Source organism: Rhinatrema bivittatum, chromosome 2 (assembly GCF_901001135.1).
Source record: "Rhinatrema bivittatum chromosome 2, aRhiBiv1.1, whole genome shotgun sequence".
Classification (NCBI taxonomy): Eukaryota; Metazoa; Chordata; class Amphibia; order Gymnophiona; family Rhinatrematidae; genus Rhinatrema; species Rhinatrema bivittatum.
Window position 1 is genome coordinate 154,624,147 of NC_042616.1, and position 24,374 is coordinate 154,648,520.

The 24,374-nt window shown below is 39.3% G+C and overlaps 1 protein-coding gene across 4 annotated transcripts in view; it reads left to right on the forward strand.

Annotated features, from left to right (window-relative positions):
- TRDMT1 (tRNA aspartic acid methyltransferase 1) overlaps nt 1-23,879 on the forward strand; it is a 94,274-nt gene extending 70,395 nt beyond the window's left edge. For all 4 annotated transcript variants that reach the window (XM_029588760.1, XM_029588762.1, XM_029588761.1 and 1 more), the window contains 7 exons: nt 1,692-1,757; nt 4,384-4,453; nt 6,508-6,591; nt 15,417-15,772; nt 19,401-19,458; nt 21,537-21,666; nt 23,432-23,879. In XM_029588760.1, the coding sequence (XP_029444620.1) occupies nt 1,692-1,757; nt 4,384-4,453; nt 6,508-6,591; nt 15,417-15,772; nt 19,401-19,458; nt 21,537-21,666; nt 23,432-23,532 (865 nt within the window). In that variant the 3' untranslated portion in view covers nt 23,533-23,879. The remainder of the gene's footprint in view (nt 1-1,691; nt 1,758-4,383; nt 4,454-6,507; nt 6,592-15,416; nt 15,773-19,400; nt 19,459-21,536; nt 21,667-23,431) is intronic.
- Nucleotides 23,880-24,374: the final 495 nt, after the last annotated feature.

The following is a 24,374-nucleotide window of genomic DNA, read 5'->3' on the forward strand; positions in this document are numbered from 1 at the left end:
ATATGAAATTGCACACCTGTCACTATCTGTACTCTATCAATTAAAATGGGCACAATTTTTGAAGACTGGAGGGAGGCTAAAGGGGTGATCTGGGAAACTACAGACTGATGAAGCCAGACAAAATGGTAGAAGTTATTTTTTAAAACAAAAATGTTAGCCATATAGAAAGACATGACTTAATGGGGAAGCATCAATATGATTTAAGTAAAAGGAAGCCTTGCCAGCCTATTAGATTTTTTTTGAAGGTGTAAATACATGAATAAATGTAAGCCATAGAAATAGGACAGGAAAAAAAGACCATACAGCCTAACTAGTCCCATTAATATAGCATATTGAATTTTCAGAAGGCATTTTGCAAAGTCCCAGATGAGACTCTTCAGGAAATTAGAACATCATAGGATAGGAGGCAGTGATAATTAGTTAAAAGTCAGGAAATGGACAGTAGGACTAAAAGGTCAGTAGAGGAGTGCCCTAGGGATCTGTGCTGGTGCCTGTGCTGTTTAATATATTTATAAATGTTCTGGAAACAGGGACAATAAGTGAGGTGATCAGATTTGCAGAAGACAAGGTTATTCGTAATTATGTAGCTGATTGTGAGGAATTGCAGAAAGACCTTGTGAGACTAGCAGCATGGGCAATTAAATGGTAGGTGAAATATAATGTGAACATGTGCAAAGTGATGGACATAGGAAAAAAGAATCCCACCTACAGCTAATTGTTATTACGCATCACCACTCAGGAAAAGGATCTCTGAGTCCTTGTGGACAATGCAGTGAAATCCTCAGCTCAGTGTATGTTGGAAGTAAAAACTTATACACAATTTTAGGAATTATTTGGAAAGGAATAGAGCATAAAATGGAGAATATAATGCCTCTGTATCATTGCATGGTGCGACCACACCTTGAGTATTGTGTGCATTTATCTCAAAAAAGAGAATGGAACTAGAAAAAATACAGAGAGGGCAACAAAAATGATAAAGGGGATGGGATGGCTCCCATATGAAGAGAAGCTAAACAGATTAGGGCTCTTTACTTGGAAAAGATGACTGAGAAGGGATATGATAGAGTGGGGTTGAATGGGTAAAAAGAGGATGATTATTTACCCTTTCAAATAGTACTAAAAGAAGGAGGACATTCCATGAAACTAACAACCAGCAGATTTAAAACAAATTGTAGAAAGTACTGTTTCATTCAGCGCACAATCAAACTGTGGAATCTGTTAACAGAGGACATGGTCAAGGCGACTGGCATAGTAGGGTTTAAAAGAGGTGTGGATACATTCCTGGAGGAAAAGTCCATTAACAATTATGAGCTAGGTAGAGTTGGGAAAGCCATCGCTTATCCCTGAGAGTGAGCAACAAAATGTAGATCTATTTTTGGGGATCTTCTGCTACTTGTGATTTGAACTGGCCACTGTCATAGTCAGGATGCTGGTCTCAATGGATCTTGGTCTGGCTCAGCATGGCACTTCTTATGTTATTAATTACATTGCCAGAAGGTATAGTGAATTATTTTTTATTTGCTTTAGTTGTCATTAAAAATGGTCTTGTCAATAAAGAAACAGTAAACGTTGCTAGCTTTGCTAACCTCTTATGCTTTTTTGAATGAACAACATCTTTGATTTCTACTTGTATTCTAAAATTTTGCATTAAGTTGTTTATCTGCTAATCCAGAAAATATGTTTTCTTTCAGGTTGCTACGTCTTCCCAAGTACATTCTTTTAGAAAATGTGAAAGGATTTGAAGCATCCTCTGCCAGGTGCTATACAATGGTTTTGAATTTTTCATGTATCTGAAGCATGCTAGGGGGTAGCATATTGCTCTTAAAATAGTGATAAAGAGAAAAATGTCACTAGTGGACAAATGCAGACAGTGAGGATTCCAGCACGGTTAAGCTGTCTGAGAATCTGATGGCCCTGTTGTTCCATGATATAGAAGGAAGGTTGTGAGAGAAACTGCTAAAGAATCAATGAGGCTTGAGCCTCTAAGGATCTTCCCAGGGAAGGTCATATGGGAATTTAATTCTTACAGCTTCCTCCCCCCCCAGTGTGCTTTTGTCTTAAAATGCAAAATGTTTTCTAAGGATTTCAACTGCTTTTTACGATGAAGGCACACGAGAGATAAAGGGAATCTGTTTACATGACGTTTTTTTTTGTTTTTTTTTTAATATAAACTACATTCCAAGGTGCTTTACAGAGCATGAAAACTTACGATATCTGTTGGGCTCTAGGTAAAGAAATGAAGGGGGGGGAGTTAAAGGAGAGCTCTTGTGACCTATGCGTGTGCAGCTCGGGCATCTTGTCAGGGAACGCATCTGCCTGGCTGGATTCTACTGTAAAAGGAAAGTTTGCTGGTTAAACCACTGAAAGGAGAGGACATAGAGATGCTCTGCATTTCTGTTTTATACCGAGAGTCCGGCATATTCTCCTTCCCCATTCAGATGCGTTGGGTAGATGACCACCCATCTCTGCTACGCTTGTTACATCTAGTAGAGATGGAGCTTGGTTTGTAAGCCGCTTCATTCAGAGATTAAGCAAAGCAGCAGCATGTTTAATGCAGCAGTGCTAGCTAAGCTCTGTAAATTGTCTACTTTGTTTCTCTGTTTATTGGATCCTATTCGTAGGTCTTTTTTGTTGAATATTTTGTCTTATATTATCATGTCGTTTTCTGGAGTAAAGTGTGTAAACCTTTTGATCATAGCCCTGTTTTATAAAACTCTCCTGAGTCTGGTTGGGTGTACGATTCATGCCTCTGATACGCCACTGAAATACTTGCAGCCCCCAACTACTTAGATTCATAGGGCCCTATTAGCTAATCCATGGTAAAATGGTGCATTACCATGCTGTTTTGCCACAAGAAGATTTCTGTACGATTCACTACGTGTCGCTGTTTAGTGAATCCCGCAGATTCGTTACTCGCATTGCTACAGCTAGGTAAACCACATGTTACTGGCTGCTACAGCACATTATGGTGGCCCGCCATCCCAGCACCACCATCTGTAAAAGGGGCCACAATTCCCAGTAACAGTCCTCCCCCTCCATGTCCAAATATCCTGGTGGGCCATGTCAGAAATGAGCTGAACTCCCCCCCCCCCCCCGCCCATAAATTTAAGCAAAAAGGAACTGGTGATTAAGCCCCACCCTTTTTGGTTCACAATTGCCACCCTTCTGGAGCCTCCCCAGGTTAATCCTAAATCACAAGAGTCTGCTCAGGCAGGAGTGATCCCCTCTTGCTGAAGCCTCGCTGGCACTATTTTTCAAAATGGTGCTGCCTCACCTCAGGTTCCCCTATGGCTTGCATGTACAGGGCAAAGGAGTGTTTGGAATCAGCCAGCGCCATTTTGAAAGATGATGTCAGTGGGGCCAGGAACAAGTGGGGATTGCTGTTGCCTGAGAAAACACTCCACAATCTAGAGGGTAAGCCTGTACAGGGTCCGGGGGGGGGGGGGGGGGGGGCATTTTAGGCAAATAGAACAGTCCTCAATCCCCAGGATTTTATTTATTTAAAAAGTTTAGATTTCACAATCTCCGATGTGTTTGGTGTGGATAACAAGACTACATTCATAATTAATACATAAATGCATAACAAAGACTAACAACATCCTCCAACATCCTTACATTTATAAAATCATTATTTCAAAGGAAGGATTACATCCTCTTCCCAAAACTCTTTCAATCCTGTCTTCCCTTCACAAGTACCCTTTTTGCTTACATTCATGGGCCGGGTGTAAGTTTGGGGGAGAGGTCAGTTGGGTTCCCACACAGACCACTAGGATATTTGAATACAGTGGGGAAGAAGGAAACGTCTTCAGGGCCTTGCTGTCCCTTTAACTCAGCACCCCAGAAATATCCCCAGGCACCTTAACCTAGCAATGTTCCCTGGGGAAAGTTAGCTGCACTGAAAGAGATACAGCTAATCTTTCCAGAGTTAGCACACAGATTTTTCCTATGCTGCACTACTCTTTGGTCTGCCAATGAGCTGCTTTGCACACATTTGCATGTGATGCAGATCATTAGCATTCCTTAGCTGCACCTGATTTATGGCCCGGGAAATAATATAAGGAAGCCTGTGATGATTGCAAATTCCTGGCGTTATTTCCATTTTTCTTGAGATAACGTATTTTACCGTGCAATAAACTTATTATCACAGCTTAGTAAATAGGCCCCCAAGTGTGGCAGATGGCTAGTTAGGATGAGTACGTAAAGAGTTGAAACACTAAAATACAAAAATTCTTTGGAAACAGGGCATTAATACATATTTTTTAAATTGTCAATGGAATCATATGAAATTCTTTGCAAGTAATGTTGCTTTAACTTTAGTTATCCAAGTGTAATTTTACAGTTCTAGCATTGTACCTACATAAGTTTTCTTCTTCTTCTTGCCAGGGATCTGCTCCTACAAACATTAGAAAATTGTGGATTTAAATATCAAGAATTTCTCTTGTCTCCAACTTGTGTAAGTGGCACAATTCTTCTTTCATACAGTAGGCACCACTTGTAAACCTGGGACTTGCCTTTCTGTGGAAGCTGAAAAGATGTTTGTTTTGTGCATACTTTGTAAGAGACTGCTTTAGACTGTCTTCATTCTCTGCATCTTATCACAGCAATTATCCAAAGATGGGCATAAGCCTACCAGACTACAGGTGTGCACGTTGGGGTTTCACAGGCTCGCGTACACCATCGTCTTTGGATAATTCCTGTGCAGTCCCAGTTAGAACATGTCAGGGCCTGCAAAACGTCTGCTTCTCACCTAGACCAGTGCAACTGCTAGAACAACGCTTTATACTTTTTTGGGGCTGAAGTTTCAAAGCCATTTATGTAAATATATAGCTTTTATAAAATTGCCCAGGGCGCAATCCCTTAGGACACGCCTAACTTAGATTTGTACATGCTTTTCTGTGCACTGGGACCAGGCATTCTGAGGGGTGGAGTTTGCACATAAGTTAACCCGCACAAATTACACCCCCTGTGAAGAAAAGGTCTAACTTCGTGTGGGTTAATTTGTGTGCAGGGAATGGCAATTACCTGAGTGTTTTCAAAGCAAACTTATACACATAAGTTTAGTGTGGCGTTCTAGTAGTTGCACTGGTCTAGGAGAGAAGCAGTCACTTTGCAGGCTGTGACACCTTCTAAATGGGACAGCATAGGAATTATCCACATTTTTAAAGCAAAAAAAAAAATGTGGGATAAAATTATCTTCCGAGCATCATTATCTTCCGAGCATCATTTTTATCAGCTGTTTTATGTACCAAACACACAGTTCATATCTAGAAACTTTGACAAGGCCAGTGGAAGAGTCAAAGAGAGAGAGAACATCTGTAGCCAACACTGGGATAATAAAACTAATTTCTTATTGTATGTGCCTTTGTCTTACAGCACTGTGTGGATTAGGTGAAAGGTTAAGGAAAGTAACTGATCTGCTATGGTTAACATAGGGAATAAAGTTAAGATTCCTCTATATTTCATGGGAATCTCATTGCTCTGTAGTCTAATCCTTGAGCTACAGTGGCAGTCAAGGAAATGCAAGATTTCCATTTCCACCACTACTTATCTCAGTATACTTGCGTTATACTTTCTGGAGGTTTGGCCAGACTCGGTCCTGTCATGGTTCCTTTAAATTTAGCAGCCAGCCACGCGCACAGCCCTAGTTATCCCCAGAGAGGGGTGGAGCCAACCCAGCTGAGGAGGAGCCATGCAGCCGGACGCCGTCAGTGGCTACGGCCGTGAAGAGAATGTGGGTGAGGACTGCCTGTGCCTGCTGGAGTCTGGGGGATCATCGGACCCCGCGGGTAGGCACTTGCCCCGGTCGCGGTCTGCTGCGACCGGCGGCCATGACGGTCGGTCCCGGCCGTGGACCGCCATGGCCGTTGACCATAACACATAGTCCTTAGCGCTAGCTGTGAAGCAGTTGCTGTGGCAGACTCAGCTCCAGTTGACAGTTCTTAAGACTGCTTCTTTCTCAAGCCTTGTCACTCTTAACTTATCCCATTTAGCATAGGTTCAGAAAGTTAGTATCCCAACTGGAAAGATATGGAAATTGGCCCACCTTTTGGCCAAGGTTGCTAGGAGCTATTTTCTATGTCAAAAGATTTAGCAAAACCTTCACAATATGTATCACAATAAAAATATTTGGAACCATATTCAAAAGACATTTATTTATTTAAAATAATTTCTCTCCTTTTCACAGTTCAAAGCGAGTCACACACAGACACTTATATATATCTATGTGAATATTAGTGTATATCTATTTGTGTATATATATATATATAAGTAAAACCTATATATATATATATATGTAGATTTATACACACACACACACACACACACACGCTTTGTCCTAAAAGCAGACTGAGAGAAACGGTTGAAAATAAGTCCTTTATGCAGCAAATTAGATTGGAGTTTGTTGGCAAACCCTCCAGCTCTTTTTGATATAAATGTAGGAATGCTTAGCTCTTTAGATTCTCTCTGCCTTGCTGAGTGGACTGATGTGCTCTTTGTTTTACTTACTAGCTTGGTGTTCCAAATTCAAGGCTGCGGTATTTTCTGATTGCAAAACTTCAGCCAGAATCATTTTCCTTTCAGACCAGCAGTCGGGTGAGTTTCTGAACGGTCCTAATGTCTCCCAGATATATTTATTTATCTAGCTATGCATATAGAGATATCTGTATATATTTATATCTATATGTATATTGGACTGGGAGGCATGTATTGTATATGTGTGTTTTGTAAGTGTGTGTGTTTGTAAAGAATATTTATATATAGATAGATATATATATATATACATATTATCTGTCACCAACTGGAAATTCAGCAGAGGATATTTGGTCCCTCATTGTCCAGCCGGACCCCAGGTCTCTGTACCGTTTTTCCCCCCTCCCCCAGCCCAACCCCAACACTCTGGTCCCACCTCATCAGCCCAAACCTAATGCTCTCTCACCCTCATCAGTCTGACCGCCCTACTCCTATCACTGGGAACATCTTCTGATGTGTGAGGGCCAGAGTAGTCATCTTAGTTGTTTGGGCCATCTCCCAGTCCATTCGGGCCGATTTCTTCCGAGTGTGCTGAAGATGCCTTCTCTGTGATTTTTCAGTTGCACGGGCAAAAGCCAATGCCTAGTTCTCCTTGTATCACCTGATCTACCTGTGCTGTGCTGCAGACTTTCTCTAGTGTTCTGGCATCATCGGACAGCGCCAACATGGAACGTGCTCTCTCTAAACCTTAGAAACACCTAGAAATCTTTCCGAGCATATGAAGAAGTTCCCACGCCACTGCCACCACATGAGCTGCCTCAGCCCCTTCCCTACCTAACCTTCAACTCCAGGGAAGGAGAATGGCATTGTGTGACTGGGTTATCCTACTGTCCACGAGGAAAACTTGTAGGTAAACCTACTCTTCTTTCTCCTTGAGCAAACAAAACCTATCCAGCTACACAAGAGGGACTTCCAAGCTGAGGGTTGCAGTGAAACATTTGAATTTTTGCTGGATACAGAAAAATTACAAGTAGGTAAAAAAGAGGAACGAGGGAGAGTTAAGCTCCTAGTTAAATAGATTTCTTAAAACTGCTTGGCAAAACTACCATTCTTGCAAGAGTCGTCATCAAGGTCTTCTATATATACTTTTGGTGAAAGTATATATAGAAGACCACTTTGCAAATACCTTGGATCAAGGCAGATTGGAGATGTGCTGCTGAAATTCACATCATTCTCACCTGAATGACTTTAACCCTACAAGGGGATGTTTTCTAGATTGTGCATAGCAAAAAGAAATGCAGTCTTTGAGCCATGCAGATAAGGTTTGATTCTTAACCAGCAAGCCCTGTTTGGCTGGATTATAAGAGAGAAATAGCAGTGTAGATTTTATGAAAGGCTTCATCCTGTCTAAATAAAACAATTCTCTTCTGCAATTTAGTTTGCGAAGAGTCTGCACAGATTTACTGGAATGAGGTTTTGGAAAAAAAAATGGCAGTACAATAGTTTAATCTAAATGGAATTGAGACTTAATCTTTGGTAAACAATTTTAGGGTGGGTCCTCAGAACTACTTTATTTTTGAAAGTCTGAGTGAACAATTATTGGATTATTAGAGCCTAAAGTTCATGAACTCTGCATATTGAGATTACTGCTATTAGGAATAATACTTTCCAGGATGGAAACTTGAGATCCATTATAGCCAAAGGTTCAAAAGGTGAAGACATCAAATTAGCAAGAATTATGTTGCAATCCCAGTGGGTCAGGGGAACCTCAATAGAAGCATGAAGATTGTAGAAACCTTCAATGAGTTTAGCTTCTACAGAATGAAAGACTGAATAATCTCCCAAGTGACACTGATAAGCAGCTACAACACTTAAATGGACTCTGACAAAGTTAATTTTCAACCAAGGAATTTGATAGATTGAGAAGATATTGAAGCAGAATAGATGAAGAACAGTTAACTGGATCTGCTCTGAGCTTAGTACACCAAATGGAAAACATTTTCCATTCAAAGTTTTATGAGCATCTAGTAGATGATTTTCTTGCTGCCAATAATTTTTATTTGTGTAGAAAAAGACGTGGATAAAGGTGATATAGATAGTGCATCTGGATTTCCAGAAAGCATTTGACAAAGTCCCTCATGAGAGACTTTTTAGGCAATTAAAAATCATGGGATGGGGGCAGTATCCAACTGGTTAAAAGATAGAAAATAGAGAGTAGAGATAAATGGTGAATTTTCCCAGAGGAGAAAGCTGAATAATGGAGTGCTCCAGGGATCTGTTCAGGTACAATGCTTTTCAATATGGGGCGGATTTTCAGAGCCCTGCTCGCCTAAATCCGCCCAAAACCGGGCGGATTTAGGCGAGCAGGGCCCTGCGCGCCGGTGAGCCTATTTTACATAGGCCTACCGGCGCGCGCAGAGCCCCGGGACTCGCGTAAGTCCCGGGGTTCTCCGAGGGGGGCGTGTCGGGGGCGGGCCCGGTCGTCGCGGCATTTCGGGGGCATGTCGGCAGCGTTTTGGGGGCGGGTACGGGGGCGTGACTACGACCCGGGGCGGTCCGGGGGCGTGGCCGCGCCCTCCGTACCCGCCCCCCAGGTTGCGGCCCGGCGCGCAGGAGGCGTAAATCCCCCGACAAAGGTAAGGGGGGGGCTTAGACAGGGCCGGGTGGGTGGGTTAGGTAGGGGAAGGGAGGGGAAGGTGAGGGGAGGGCAAAAGGAAGTTCCCTCCGAGGCCGCTCCGATTTCGGAGTGGCCTCGGAGGGAACGGGGGTAGGCTGCGCGGCTCGGCGCGCGCCGGCTATACAAAATCAATAGCCTTGCGCGCGCCGATCCAGGTTTTTAGCAGATACGCGCGGCTCCGCGCGTATCTACTAAAATCCAGCGTACTTTTGTTTGCGCCTGGAGCGCCAACAAAAGTAGGCCTATTCGCGGAGTATGAAAATCTACCCCTACATTTATAAACAACCTGGAAATGGGAACAACAAGTGAGGTGATCGAATTTGTAGAAGTCACAAAATTATTAAAGGTTGCTAAATCATAAGAGGATTCTGAGAAATTGCAAGAAGACCTTGCAAAACTGGGAGATTGGGCATGCAAATGGCAAATGAAATTTAATGTGGACAAGTGCAAAATGATGCACTTAGGGAAGAGTAACCAAATTATAGCTACAAAATGCAAGGTTCCACATTATGAGTCAGCACTCCGGAAAAGGATCTAGGTGTCATCGTTGAAAATACATTGAACTCTTCTGCTCAGTGTGCAGCAGCAGCCAAGAAAGCAAATAGAATACTAGGGATTATTAGGAAAGGAATGGAGAATAAAATAGAGAATATCATAATGCCTCTATATCCGTCCATGGTGTGACCTTATCTCGAATATTGTGTGCATTTCTGGTCATCACATCTCAAAAAAGATATAACAGAATTAGAAAAGGTACAGAGAAGGGCGACCAAAATGATAAAGGAGATGGAACAATTCTCCTAAGAAGAAAGGTAAAGAGGTTAGGACTCTTCAGCTTGGAGAAGAGACAGCTGAAGGGAGATATAATAGAAGTCTATAAAATCATGAGTGGAATGGAAGGAGTAAACATTAATCAGTTGTTTACTCTTTCGAAAAGTACAAAGCCCAGGGGACACACAATGAAGTCACTGGGTAATAGATTTTAAAACTAAGAAGAGAAAATATTTTTTTTTACTCAATGCATAATTATTAAGCTCTGGAGTTTGTTGCCAAAGGATGTGGTGTAAGCTATTAGTGTAGCTGTGTTTAAAAAAGGTTTGGACAAGTTCCTAGAGGGAAAGTCCATTAACAATTAAGGGAGAGTTGCAGAAATCCATTGCTTATTTTTGGGATAAGCAGCTTGGAATCTATCTAACCCTTGGGATCCTGCCAGGTACTTGTGATAGGGATTGCTGACTGAGTCAGCTGGTCAGTGACAAAGTTTTTCAAAACAGGCTGCATTATTGTTGAGGAAGGATTAGCAGGAAAGTTTTTCATATAACCATGGACAAAGTCCATTCACATTTTTTTAAATAAATGGGTGGCATTCAAACATAGCCTATTAATGTGCCACAGAAGAAGAATCTGATTCTGGTACTAGAATTGGTGGAGATGATATAGAAAAAGGCGCTTTGCACTGAAGAGTTGTATTGGCGTCAAAGGTTGTATACACTGTAAGCTTCTGTGCTGAAACTAATAGCGAGAACAGCACTGATGCTTCAAGGATTTTCAGTGCTGATAACATCTGCGCTGGAAATGGATGGTGCTATAGTACCTATGGGGATTCAGCGCTGTGTCTCTAAATGAAGTAGTTGGCTCTAAAGACGTATGTGCCAAGAGAGTCTCAGCACGGTGCTTATTTTTAAGTTGATGGCTTCGATGGAGACTACTTTCTAGTTATCTTGGAAAATGCATGTTCAGAAAGACTTCTAGGTTTTTCTGAGATGTAGAGAGAGCAAGTTCTGTATTGGCACCTTTGGATGACATCACCCACTTTCATTGTACTTAGCCATAGAGAAATATATCTATTGTGTGTGTGTGTATACATATATAATATAACATGTACACACGCATCCTGCTCTGAATAGCACTTTAAGGTTGAAAACTAATATAAGAAAAGATATTCCATCCTATTTGTATGGCTCATTGTGACAAAATGTAGCAAAAAGCTTCAAAAAATTGTAATTGCTGTCTGGAGAGAATTTTATGAACCATCATTTCATTTTATTATATACTGCCTGTAAAAGGTAATGTATATACAATGAAACCTTTCTATTTTGTAAAACACTATCAACACTGATTTGGCACAATTATAATAAGTAATATTACAGTGAATATTACAGTAATATTACAGTGAATCAGTTGATTTAATACAGAATTACCTAACCTTGGGGGCAGTGTAATAAACTGAGCAATAAAACTGTAAAATTCAGTACACACAGTTTAACATACATGCTAGAACAAATTTTAACCCCTGAAGTGGTAAGCTAATGGTATGCTAATGCTGAGGGGAGATATTATAGAGATTTATAAAACAGTGAGTGAAATGGAACAAGTAAATGTTAATCAGTTGTTTACTCTTTAAAAAAGTATAAAGGCTAAGGGATACACAATGAAGTTACTGGGTATTACATTTAAAACTAATAACAGAAAATATTTTGTTACTCAATGCATAATTAAGCTCTAAAATTTGTTGCCAGAGGATGTTGTGAAAGCTACTAGTGTAGCTATGTTTAAAAACAATTTGGACAAATTCCTTGAGGAAAAGTCCATAAACCATTATTAAGGTGGCATTATAGATATCCACTACTTATTCTTGGGATAAGCAGCTTGGAATCTGTCTACCCCTTGGGATCCAGCCAGGTATTTGTGACCTGGATTTTCCAATGTTGGAAATTGGATATTTGGCTTGATGGACCTTTGGCCTGAACCAGTATGGCATTTTGTTATGTTCCTATGCACTGAAAATGTACATAAAAAAAACCCAACAACTTATCCTTCATAAAAACTTGTTTTTTTGTACATAAACCAGAAAACATGATTAAAGGGGATGGAATGGCTCCCCTATGAGGAAAGGCTAAAGAGGTTAGGGCTGTTCAGCTTGGAGAAGAGACTGCTGAGGGGGATATGCTAGAGATCTACAAAATAATGAACGTACTTGAACGGGTAAATGTGCTTTGGTTATTTACTCTTTCGGATTATACAAGGACTAGGGGGCACTCCATGAAGTTAGCAAGTAACTCATTTAAAACAAATCAGAGAAAATTCTTTTTCACTCAACCCATAATTAAGCTCTGGAATTCATTGCCAGAGGAAGTGGTTATGGCAGTTAGTGTAACTGGGTTTAAAAAAGGTTTAGATAAATTCCTAGAGCAGAAATCCATAAACTGCTATTAATCAATAAGGATTTGTAGCTTGGAATCTATTAATTTAAAGGTAGATTTTTAAAACGGCACGCGGGTGTCCATGTGCGCACAGTTCCCAGCGCACGAACATGGGCGCGCCGATTTTATATCTGTACGCGCAAGGGGGCCCATTTTAAAACATGCGCTCAGCAACAAACTGGGCCTTTCCCCCAGTTCCCTCCCAGACCGCTTCAATAAAGGAGAGGACTGGGAGGGAACTTCCTACATCCCCTACTTACCCTTCCTGCCTTTCCCCCTCTCCTCCCCGACCTCTAAATCCTCCTTACTAATTTTTTTTTCTATACTTAACTGCTCTTTGGAGCAGTAGTAAGTAGTGTGTGCCAGCCAGCTGCCAGCGTGCACTTCACTGGGACAATGCCTAATGGTGCTGTCCCGGCTGGCCCTCGCCCCTCCCTGTCCATACCCTGCCCCCGGACCACCCCTTTTTAAAAAAGACTTTGTTGTGCGCGCATCGGGAGATATGCGCGTGGGTGCGAGCATTTGAAAATGCACGCATGTATCTCCCCGTTTTGCTGTGCACCGGGCTTTAAAAATGAGCCTGTTAATGTTTGAGTACCTGCCAAGTGCTTGTGACCTGGATTGGCCACTATTGGCCACAGGATATTGGGCTTGCTGGACTCTTGCCTGACCCAATATGGCAACTTCTTATGTTCATGTTTTCTGCACATTGTTCCTGGCATCTGCCCATAGATTAACACTAGCCTTGGAAACTTTACTTCACCTCTGACTTGGAGTTAACTTATGCTTACTTTGTGCTAGAAACGTAAGCCAGCATACCTCTGCATTCATGGGTAATAGCTAATGCCATTATTAACATGACATTTGCATGAAAAGGCACAATAACTTGCTCGCGTATTATTGGGTGCACATTTTTGTGCACTGATCTCCTTGCTGAATGGGAGTAAAGGTTATGCACAAAAAAAATGTGTGCATGATTGTATGCAAAACTGTGCCTTACTGAATGCACCTTGTTACACTAGGTTTGTCACTAAATGGTCAGAGGACAAAATACACAGTCAAAACTGTCATGTTGTTTCTCCATGCTGTGGCTAAATCTTGAATGCCCGAGTGGCTGGCTGAATTGCATGCTTACCACATTTGCACAATTATCTTTTTCTTCCATGTGCACAGTTTTATTAGTTCATGTACTTGTTTGAATTGAGTCAGTGTGTATTTATCAAAAGCCTGCAAATAGCTGAGATAAGCATGCAACTCTGCCAACTGCTTAAGTTTCTGTTTTGCTCACATTTGGAAATGGAGGCCCGTTGACAATAAACTGATTATCTCCCTGCTTGGCACACTGATAGAGTGATGTAGACTGATAAAATCTGCCATTTCACTGCAGAGGTTCTCAAACCTGATCTTTAAAGGCCACAAACAGGTCTGGTCTTCAGGACCACCTGATATTCTGAAACTAGATGTGTGTTATTTCATAAGGATGGGGAAGGCATTTAAGGGTATGTATATATGTGTGTGTGTGTGTATGTATGTATGTATATATATATATATATATATATATATATATATATATATATATATATATATACATACATACATACACACATTTAATACATACATACATACACACATTTAATAAGCCAGTTGCTTTTTAAAAGCAACTGGCTTATTAAATGTGTTTCTGCTAAAAATGAAAATAATTTTAATACAGGGACTTGTTATTTATTTATTTTCGTTGTATTCTGCTTTTCTGCACTTCAGGGCAGATTACGTTCAGGTACTATAGGAATATCCCTATCCCCAGAGGGCTTACAGTCTTAAGGTCTGATATTAAAAAGCATTTACACACAAATGGGTGTAAATGCACTTTACCTGTGTAAGTGGGCTTTTGAAAATTACTACAAGATATGCCATTGAATTGTCCATAGGATTTACCTGTATAAGTGCACTTTATGTGCATAAATGGCTTTTGAAAATTGCTATGTAGGTTACATTTAACGTCTTTGTAAATTCACCTGTAAGTTTCTACCTGAGGCAAAGGAGGGAAAAGTGACTTGCCCAAGGTCACAAAGAGCGGCAGTGGGATTTGAACTCAGGTTTCCCTGGTTTGTAGCCTGCAGCTCTAACCACAGATCTTTTTGCCTCCTAGACTTGTTTTAAATATTTGAAATATGTGTTTGGTGCAGAATGGAGTAGATGCAACATTTTCTCAAAAAACAAAACTGACACCCCAATTACTGCAACTACTTCCATTTTATTCTGTGCATTTTTTAAGTCAGTTGTGTGAAAGAGCCATAGCAAAGGATCAAAATGTGACCTGTTCTTCTAAACCTCAGATAGATCATCACCTATATAAACTTGCCTGTTTCTCTATTTGTAATTGTTGGAAGTGGGGGTTTTGTTTGTTTGTTTTCTTTTTCAGAAAAGTGGTTGGTACATTGTTGTCTAGCTGAACGATGGTTATCTTCATCAGCATTGTCATATTAGTGTAGGCTAATGAACATATATCTGGTATGCTTCTATTCAATTATCTCTCACTTCAGTCCTTAAATCTTTCCTGATATATTAAAATAAAAATTCTTCAGCCTATCATTTGTTTTTATTATAGGCAGTCAGTGTGAAGGTCTATATTCAAACACCTGCTGTTTGAGTAACTTTCCCCCAATATCCAAATATTTGGTGGCGCTTAGCCAGCTAAATGTGTCTCTGAATATATCCAGATGGTTACCCTGGTAACTTTAGGATTGCTACTTTATCTGCGCAGACTTATCCGAGTAACTTCGGACATTGTGGATTATCAGGGCTGCCTAAACAAAGTGGTAGCACACCTTGGGAATGCTCCCATCACGGTCTCTTTAAACCGTGGTAAATTATGTGCAGGCAACCACTTTCCAAGACAAAATTTAGCCAGTAAGCAGGGGTGAGGGAGAAATTTCAAACCTTGGTTACTTATCTAACCCCAAAGTCAACCAAACTGTTTGAATATTGGCCTCTGTGTTCATTACTGTCACTTGAACAGTAGCTTTGTACTGCTGATCATTTGTATATTTTGTTTAACGCTACTGTAGATACTGGCAGAATTCCCAAATCCTGAAGGCACAGGTTTACACAAGCACAGTGTGGCTATGAATCTGGATAAGGATTTTCCCTCTGTACCTACCAAAGGGACAGAAATGAAGGACAATCCTTCAACGCAGTACTCTGGAAAAGGCACCTTCCTTTTTAAACTTGAAACGCCTGAAGAAGTGGAAAGGAAGAAGACCCAGGACAATGATTTCTCCATTCAAACATTGCAAGCTTTTCTTGAAGACGATGCTGAAGATGTTAGCCAATATTTCCTTCCACCCAAATCCTTACTGCGCTATGCTCTGCTATTAGATATCGTTAAGCCCACCAGTAGACGATCTACATGCTTCACCAAAGGGTAAGTGTTGTGTACGTCAGTGCTTGCTTTTCAACTGTTTTAAGAATACATACAGTAATTTCACCGTAGGCTTCCAAAAACAGTAAGTTTGAAACGTAATGAGCTTCTTGCTGGCTAATAATTGTTTTTGACTTGCTCTCTGCAACAGAATAGAAGAGATTTTGATCTGGTTGAGCATGGTTTGAAGGTTAGTGATCTTCATTGCAGTGTGTTATGTTCTAGGATAAAAACATATCTTCAGTTGGTTGGTAGACTTCATTTGTTTTCTTCCTGGTGCTTATTGAAATTATGTAAAAGAAAAGAAACAAGTTGTAAGTGGTACCGTTTTATTGAACTATGTTAATAGATTACTGACTACTTTTTGAGTAATACTCTCAATGTCAGGTCAATGCATAATTAACTAAATATGATGTCTGAATGTACAAATCAACTGTAGGCTGAACTGCAACATCGTATTTGAAATCAAACACTGAATTTGTTGATTTTATCAGGATTTTTTGAAGCTGAGCTGATTCTACGATGTAAACTAAAATGAACAAAAAGCTAATCCATTGTGGCATATACTAATTAATAAATAGCCCAGTAGGATCCAAAATTAATTATATTAATTATTAAAATAGGTACATTATATATTTTTAAAGTGAATTAATCTCTTTGTGTGTCGTCATAATCCCATATAGTCTGTGCATTTGCTTTCTTTTAGGAAAATCCAGTGCTTTTAGTGTAAAAAGTGGCCAACTAAAAATCATTAAAATACATCAGGTCGAAGGGCAAAATGTCAGATGACCAAAAGACCAATACAGGCCATATTTTGGCAAGAATTGGGTGCATCAGGATGCTCCAATCCAGGATCCAAAACTATAGGCTAAAATTAAATCTTTCTTGATAGGCGACCAGCCTCCAACTTTATCTATAAAATCCAACACATCAATGAGAATTTAAATGATGGTGCTTTTATTACTTCAAAGGGAGCAACAAAGGATTCTGAACAGTATTATTAACTGATAAGTTTAATTTATTTTAAGTTTTTTTGGCAGTTAATAAGCAATATATTTTAAGTCGTTTTATGTTAGCAATATAAGATAAGAAAAAAATGTGAATTTTCAAAGAAGTAATGCACGTACAAGTAGCATATATTGTAGCAATTTTCAAAACCCATCTAAGCATGTAAAGTTCATTTACATATGTAATACCAAGTTTTGCATGCATAAATCCTTTTGAAAATCACCTCCAATGTATGAAATATGAGATGTTTGTATAACATTTCTCATAGTATGAATGAATTTTGAATCGTACATACTATGTCACTTCCACTGTTATTCTTTGCTATTCGCCCCTTTTTATGAATCAGTTTAATTGCTTGTGTTCTGTTATCTTTTTGTCATTTAAATGAACCACCAGTGGTTTGATGTGCTGGTTTCTATAGAATGAGTTAGAGATTGGTTGACCATAAAAAAAAAAAGAAAAGTGAAGTATTCCTACCATTTTGGCTTTATTATTGAGCACCCACCAGTCTGAGAACTATATTGTTACAGTGTATACTGGTGTTGAGTATCACTAATATAAGCAATAACCATACATTGGTTATAGCTCAGGTTTCTGTGTATACAGTTTTTAATTTAATACATGTGAAGTGTAAGTTCTCCCAAATGAAATATTTTTAAATTTTTATATTTTAATGATCTTAACGTTTTAGACAGTGCATTAAAAAAATAACTTGGATCATTTTTGTAAAGACAACTCCCTCCTTAACGGTCAACCCAATCCGCCTGCTTTTAAAGAAATTCTCCGCACTTATCTTGTTAAATTGCAGGACAAAGCCATCACTAGTCTCATTTGATCTGCTTCTGTGAAAAATGTTTTGCAGAAACAGATCAAATGAGACTAGTGATGTCTTTGTCCTGCAATTTAACAAGATAAGTGCGGAGATTTTCTCCAAAAGCAGGCGAATTGGGTTGACGTTAAGGAGGGCGTTGGCTTTACAAAAATGAGCCACGTTAACTTTTTAGACAATGTATTAAAACATAAGATCTTTAAAATATATAAACATTTTGCGTGTGCAAGGCTTTTAAAATCTACCTCGTGTGTGAAGACATTTTTTGGTGTTGGTGGATCGAGGCAATGAAAATAGATTGTAGGGATGAAAGGACAAACTATTAACTAGAAGGTATTGTAAACAAGTAATAATATGTATTAGTTTAATATATATTAGCTCAAGTTAAAAACAATATCCAGCTATCATTTCTGTAACCAAAGTTCCTCAAATACCAGAGCCAAAGTATGGGTATCTTTATTTTCCCCTGGCATTAGTGCCAGTCGTGGCTGTATACGGACACATTCCCTGTGATTTACATATGGAAACGAAAAGCAACCACATTGACCTAATTCTGATTTGAATTGATTACATTGGATGAAAGCTCCTATGTCATTTTGCCATCCAGTTCCTTTAAGATGTCTTTTTCTTTTAAAGTAAACACGTTTTAAATCAAAAGAAATTGTTTGTTATTGTAGCAAACTCCTGATTGCATTAGTATGCTTTATGATCGAATGTGGTACGATTATATCTGTAATTTAGAATGACTTACAGAAAGCATTCTTTGTAAAATGACTACATTTTGTAAGCTGTAAGCAGTACTATATATATACAGCAAATAAGCTAACTTTACTGCGAGATGCAGAATGTCAATGCTGATGTAGAGTGACTGTCCACAGATATCTGTCCCTTAAGAAGGGTGGCATGGGACATTATTTTTTGAGTCCACCCATGGAACAAATCATTAAAAGAAGCAGGTGCCCAGCTAACTGGTATAACTCAGTACTTGCCATTTCTTTGAAAACCCTAATTTGCTTTGAAGGCGAAACTGTTCAGGCAAGAGGTCAGTTATATTTTTTTTTTTTCTGTGAAAACAATTTTTTCATTTTATTTTTCTGTTTCATATTCTCGAGTGACCTCCCTTTTTATTGCTTCTATATTGATTTTCTTCCATATATTTTTGCAACATGTTCAGTATTTACTGGGTTAAGGTGTATCATATTTTCCATCTGTGAAGCATGGTTCCAAATTTAAGAATAGACTTTTGCAGAATGAATGGCCTCAGGTTTAAAAAAAAATATCATGGGAGATGCTGATGAGTTGGCAGCAAGTAAGATGAACAAAGATTGATTGTGCCTTCATCACAGTTTGCCCAATAAAAGCTTAAAGCTAGTTACTAGCGAGATGTAAAATCTTTATGGAACCATTTATTCAGAATGTCTAAATAGCATTTATAAGCTTGATATCTTGAATTAGTTTGGTCTGTTTCTACTCTTGACTTTATGTATTAACACTCTTGCTCCAGGGGAGTTCTGTTCCTAGTGAAAAGAAAGCATGTAGTCTTTGTTTAATCTTCTAATAATAAGCAGGACTCCTAGAATAGCATTACGTTTGGTCAAATGAACTGGGTGCTCTAAGTATTATTGCTGAATAATATAGACTTGATTTGATATTATCCTTTATGATTTCCCAGTAGCATCAACACGTGTAAAATTTAGAAAGATGGCCATGAATTGTGGAGAAAAAGTTCCATGATTTAGTTGGCTAGATTTTGTTGCCATGAGCATTATTGTTGACGAAATCTATTTTTTCCAGGTATGGACACTATGTGGAAGGAACAGGATCTGTGCTGCAGTCTGCAAAAGATGTTGAGGTCTCAATTACAATATTATTCTTTAGATTATCACCCTTTCTTTGTCTTGACTGTCTCTATTGAGCGCATTCATACTTTTGTCTCTCTTATTTTTCTAAAATGTGCATATTTCAGACGACTTCTCTTCCAGAACCTGGTCTGTTTTGTTTTCTCCTCCTTCTCTTCTGTCTTGTCTTTTTTTCCTTTCTTTATTCCTGCCCTATCTCACTTTCTCTTCATCACTCTGTCATTCTTATTCTTCTCCCTTCAACTACCTTTCATTTTGCTTTCCTCTAGCAGATGCTTTTTCACCACTCTTTGGGTTCTTTTTCCTCTCTCTCTTCAGTGGCTTTCTATTTCTTTCTCCTCTGATTTATATCTCTCCATTTTCTCCTCTCCCCTTCTGTCTCTCCTCTGCCCCATGATCCTCCTCTTGCTCCTTTTTCTCTTTCTTCTCACCTCTGCTTCTCTTATTTCTGACTGCGCTTTTGGTGTCCTGTGTTTCAGTGACATATTGCCTACTTTTGTGTCAGCTCCAAAAGATTGAGCAGTAATCTTCTATTGCTTCTGCAAATTGGTGCTTGCTGTTTGAGCTCAGGCTTGAGCTGAATGATTTTTTTTGGGGGGAGGGGGATGAGAGGGTCCTGCTCCAGAGAGGCCAGTGAGCATTTTTTGAAAATAGTAATATTGTTATTACTGCTGGGGATCAGAGCGCACAACCACAGAACAAAAGCTGGAGGTTTTAGCTTAGATTATGGTGAGATATTCAGCCTGTTTTGGTTTTATCAGCATGTACCATTGATTATGACAGCTGATGATCATGAATGTCATTCTCTACAATTGTCTTTGTACACATTATATTGTCACTTACTACACATTGTTCTGCTTCCATGGGAGGGTACACAATATCAAAATGAGCAAGATATAAAAAAAAAAGAAAAGAAATCTTGATCGAAAAAAGAAAGGTCTGTACAGTTCATAGTAACTGGTATGACATACCATAAAAAAAGATGCAGCAATTGATCCAGTATTGATCTTTTAAAATTTGTGGGTTTGAGACTAAAGTTAAACCAAATGTTTAAGTCCTTTTTTATTTTAGTACCATGAGAATGTTTAAAGTGAACTTAGGTGCATAAATTCACTTTGAATATTCTTCATAAAGTCTGCATGTACAATGTACTTCTCCTCTATGCGGGCTATTGTTCGATTACCCTCCCTAGATATAGCATGATATAAGTGGTGAAGGCTGTTTTGTGAGCATTCGGTAGAGTCATACCATTATCCCTTTTTGGGGCCATTATTCTGGACTATGACTGTTTTAGGGGCATATTTATCAAACTGGGTAGTGCAGAAACATGCAATATTAATAAATTAGGAAAGAGTGGTAGCCATGATAAATAACGCACGTCACTCTGTGACTGACAGGGTCCTTCTTCAAATCGCGATGGGCCATTATCATGTGTTAGGGCGTTACCATGTGCAATAATGCCCTAATGTACCCTATAGCAACCACATCGCGAATTGAAAATTGAAATGAGGGAAAGGGGAGGAGTTTGGGCAGGGTTTGGGTGGGGTTTAGGAAAATGAGGGGCCGGTAGCGCTGCAGGCGATAATGTTTCAGACATTATCGCCAACAGTAGTGCCAGAAATACCTATACCTTTTCCATTGGCGCTACGGGGGCAATAGTGTGGAACGTGGCCGCAACCGAGGTAGGCGAAAACACCCAGCAGCGATGTGGCCGGCTGCTCAATATCGCCCCCTACCCCTTTTTTCCCCCCCTCGGCTCATCATTCCAGTATATTTATAGCAGAATGATGAATCCAGGGGATAGTTTGATAACTTTAGCTACATACATAGACTAAGGAGTATATTTATCAGTCTGGAGTATATGCACTAATCTTCTTAAAAGAAAAGAAATATATTGCATTCTTTTGTGGAGTTCTCATTAACCTTTTTGAAAAACTCATGTGCTGAGATATATCTTTGTCTCCTCTGCTCATGTAGCACATGTTAATATAACTATAATTTTCCTCAAGACTTTTTCTTAAGACTTTATTTCTATGTAATAACATCTATCATGCATGACTTTTTTGTACAGATGGAGTCCGTATTTAAGTCACTGGAGACATTATCAGAAGAAGAGAAACTTAGAAGGCTGTCAACACTACAGCTGCGATACTTCAGTCCTAGAGAGATAGCCAAGCTCCATGGGTTCCCACCAGAATTTAGTACGTATGGAGAAAAATCCTGATTAGTTTATGCTTTCTCAACTCTTTGTTGCCAAACGTTTTATAAGTACTAGTAGCTGGATTTTTGTTCTCTAAGGTATCATAGAGGTTGCTATTTTGCAGCTTTTGTATTAGATGGACATTATCTATAAATACTCATTTGTTCTGTTTATAAGGAAAACCATCAACATATGTTCTATATAAAATACACAGTATGTCACCGTTAGACAGGAAGATAAATGTCAAGTATACATTTTATGAGGGAAAAATTAACTCAGACTTAGTGTTGGAAAACGTAGATTCAGCCACCTCTGAAGCTCATTCTTACAAATAATGACTTTCAGGGTGCATACAATTTTTAGAAGGGAGGTAGGATAACAAACATTAATAGGGATTTTTAAAATATCACCCAGTCATAGAAAGAACATACATTATTGGCTGTAATTTCAGGTGATCACATTTATCCCTTAGAAAATCTTTATTACAGTATAAAAAAATGTTGTGAATTTTGGTCCAAATTTGACAGTGCTGCCTGGACTCTGCTCCAAGGTGTTGGACAAAAACAGAAAATCATTAGTGATGAGAGAATTAGGATCAATTCAAGGTGGGAGTTCAAGAGGGGTTTGCACTATTGCAGTTGGGAGGATCAATGGGTCTAACAGATTATATCTGCTATAAATGTAATTTGACTTATCTTTCACTTATGATTTATTTGTTGCTTGTGTGCTCATTGTATGATTTGTATATTGCTCTGAGCATGTCTTGGTATGGCAACTAATTTTGACTAATATGTGTGTGTGTGTATGTTCAAATCTTGAGTCCTGTGCTTGAAAAGAATGGCATCTATTCTGCCTAGAGAAGTATTTTGAAAGTAAACCATGCATTGACATACCGTCAAATTGTAGTCATCAATTTTTAAATTATTTCACCTGTTCCTCTGTAATTTCAATGACCCACAGCAGGAAGCCATGTGTGCTACCCAGTCCCAAGTTACATCCTACCCAGTGGATCTAATTGGTCTGTATTAGCTGTGATGTCAGGAATAATATCCCCCATACTACATGAACAGTCTGATTCTATTCCATGCAAGTTAGGTTGACACTTTCCTGAACACTGACTGCCCTCGGTGGTTCAGGGAAATTGCAAGGGAGCTGCTTAAGGAATTAAAAAAAAAAAATGTCATAATGGCAGATGGTGGATATGACTGTCTGTTCTTTGTAATTCTGAGTATATGACTTTCTTTGAAGGTCAAAACACAGAAGGATACTAGACTATCAGTGCATCACAGGATAAAACATATTTAGGAAAATAATGAACAGAAATGGTTGAGGCCCATTACTGTTATCTGACCAGACCATGCTTGTGTGCTGTGAAGTACAATCACCATAGTTCTTTTTATATTGAATTCATAGTTACCGGTATTTGTTTTCCTGCAAAGACATTTATTGGCCTAGTTGTAGTTAGAGTTGGCTACAAAACATGTGGAGCAATAAAGAATTTGAAGTATGTTATGACAAAAACAATCCCATTTCGCTGACACCCCAGAATTGCCGTACCTGACTACATCATTTAGTGATCCCTTATACCTCCTGCTCTTAAACTATTAATCTTCAGTGCTAGCCTTAATGCTTCACGTTCTGCATCTCTAACAATACTATCAGGCAGCGCTCCAGGAATATATTGCTACTGCTGGCTGGTAAAAAATATAGCCTGAAGTCATATGCTAAGTGTGTGATAATTTTCTGTTTGGTCTGCTCTCTTTCAGGCTTTCCTGATAAGACAACAGTGAAACAGCGCTACCGACTGCTTGGAAACAGCCTTAATGTTCATATTGTAGCAAAGCTCATCACTGTTCTGCTCAGCTGATGGATTGATGATGTGGGTCACTGTTTAATATTTCAAATCCCTCTAGCCAGAAAAGGCTGTACCACAGAAGGAAACCTAGGGAGCAAGGGAGTCATTTCAGTAAATGGCTTAATTAATAAAAATGTTCCTATTGTACTTCCAGTTGCTGTAAGAATTATTCTTTGTGGGCAGGATATTATTTATGTAATAATTCTGTTAAATTACTGGGATATTTTAATGTACCATTTTATAGTAACATAGAAATGACGGCAGAAAAAGGGCCAAATGGTGCATCCAGTCTGCCCAGTAGGCCTGTGCCGTGTAGGTTACCCCATGCTTATATGTTTCCCAGACTATAAAAGTTAGGGCCCTCGTTGGTTGCTATTTGAATCCAGTTCCTTGTCACACACCCCCCCCCCCCCCCCCCAATGCTTATCAGTTTCCTACACTAGTCCTTGTTGATTGCTGTTGAATCCAGTTCCCTGTTATGCCTTGCTGGAGAAGCAGAGAGCAGTGTTTGAGTTGCATCACAGTAAAAGTCTTGTTGTTTAAGGGTATTAACTGCCGCATCAGCAAGTTACCCCCATACTTGTATCCCCCAGACTGTAAAAGTCGGGGCCCTCGATTGCTGAACGAATCCATTTCCCCTTCTCCCCCTGCCATTGAAGCAGAGAGCAATGATGGAGTTGCATTAACAGTATCAAAGCTTATTGGTTAAGGGTAAAAACCACCGCACCAGCAAGTTACTGCATGCGCTCTTTCCTTCACTTCCATCCTTTAGCCTTTAGGGTTCACAGAACCATTTTAAATTATAATTGATCCAAAAAGCAGGTTATACATAACAGTTATCTTGGTTTCAGAAC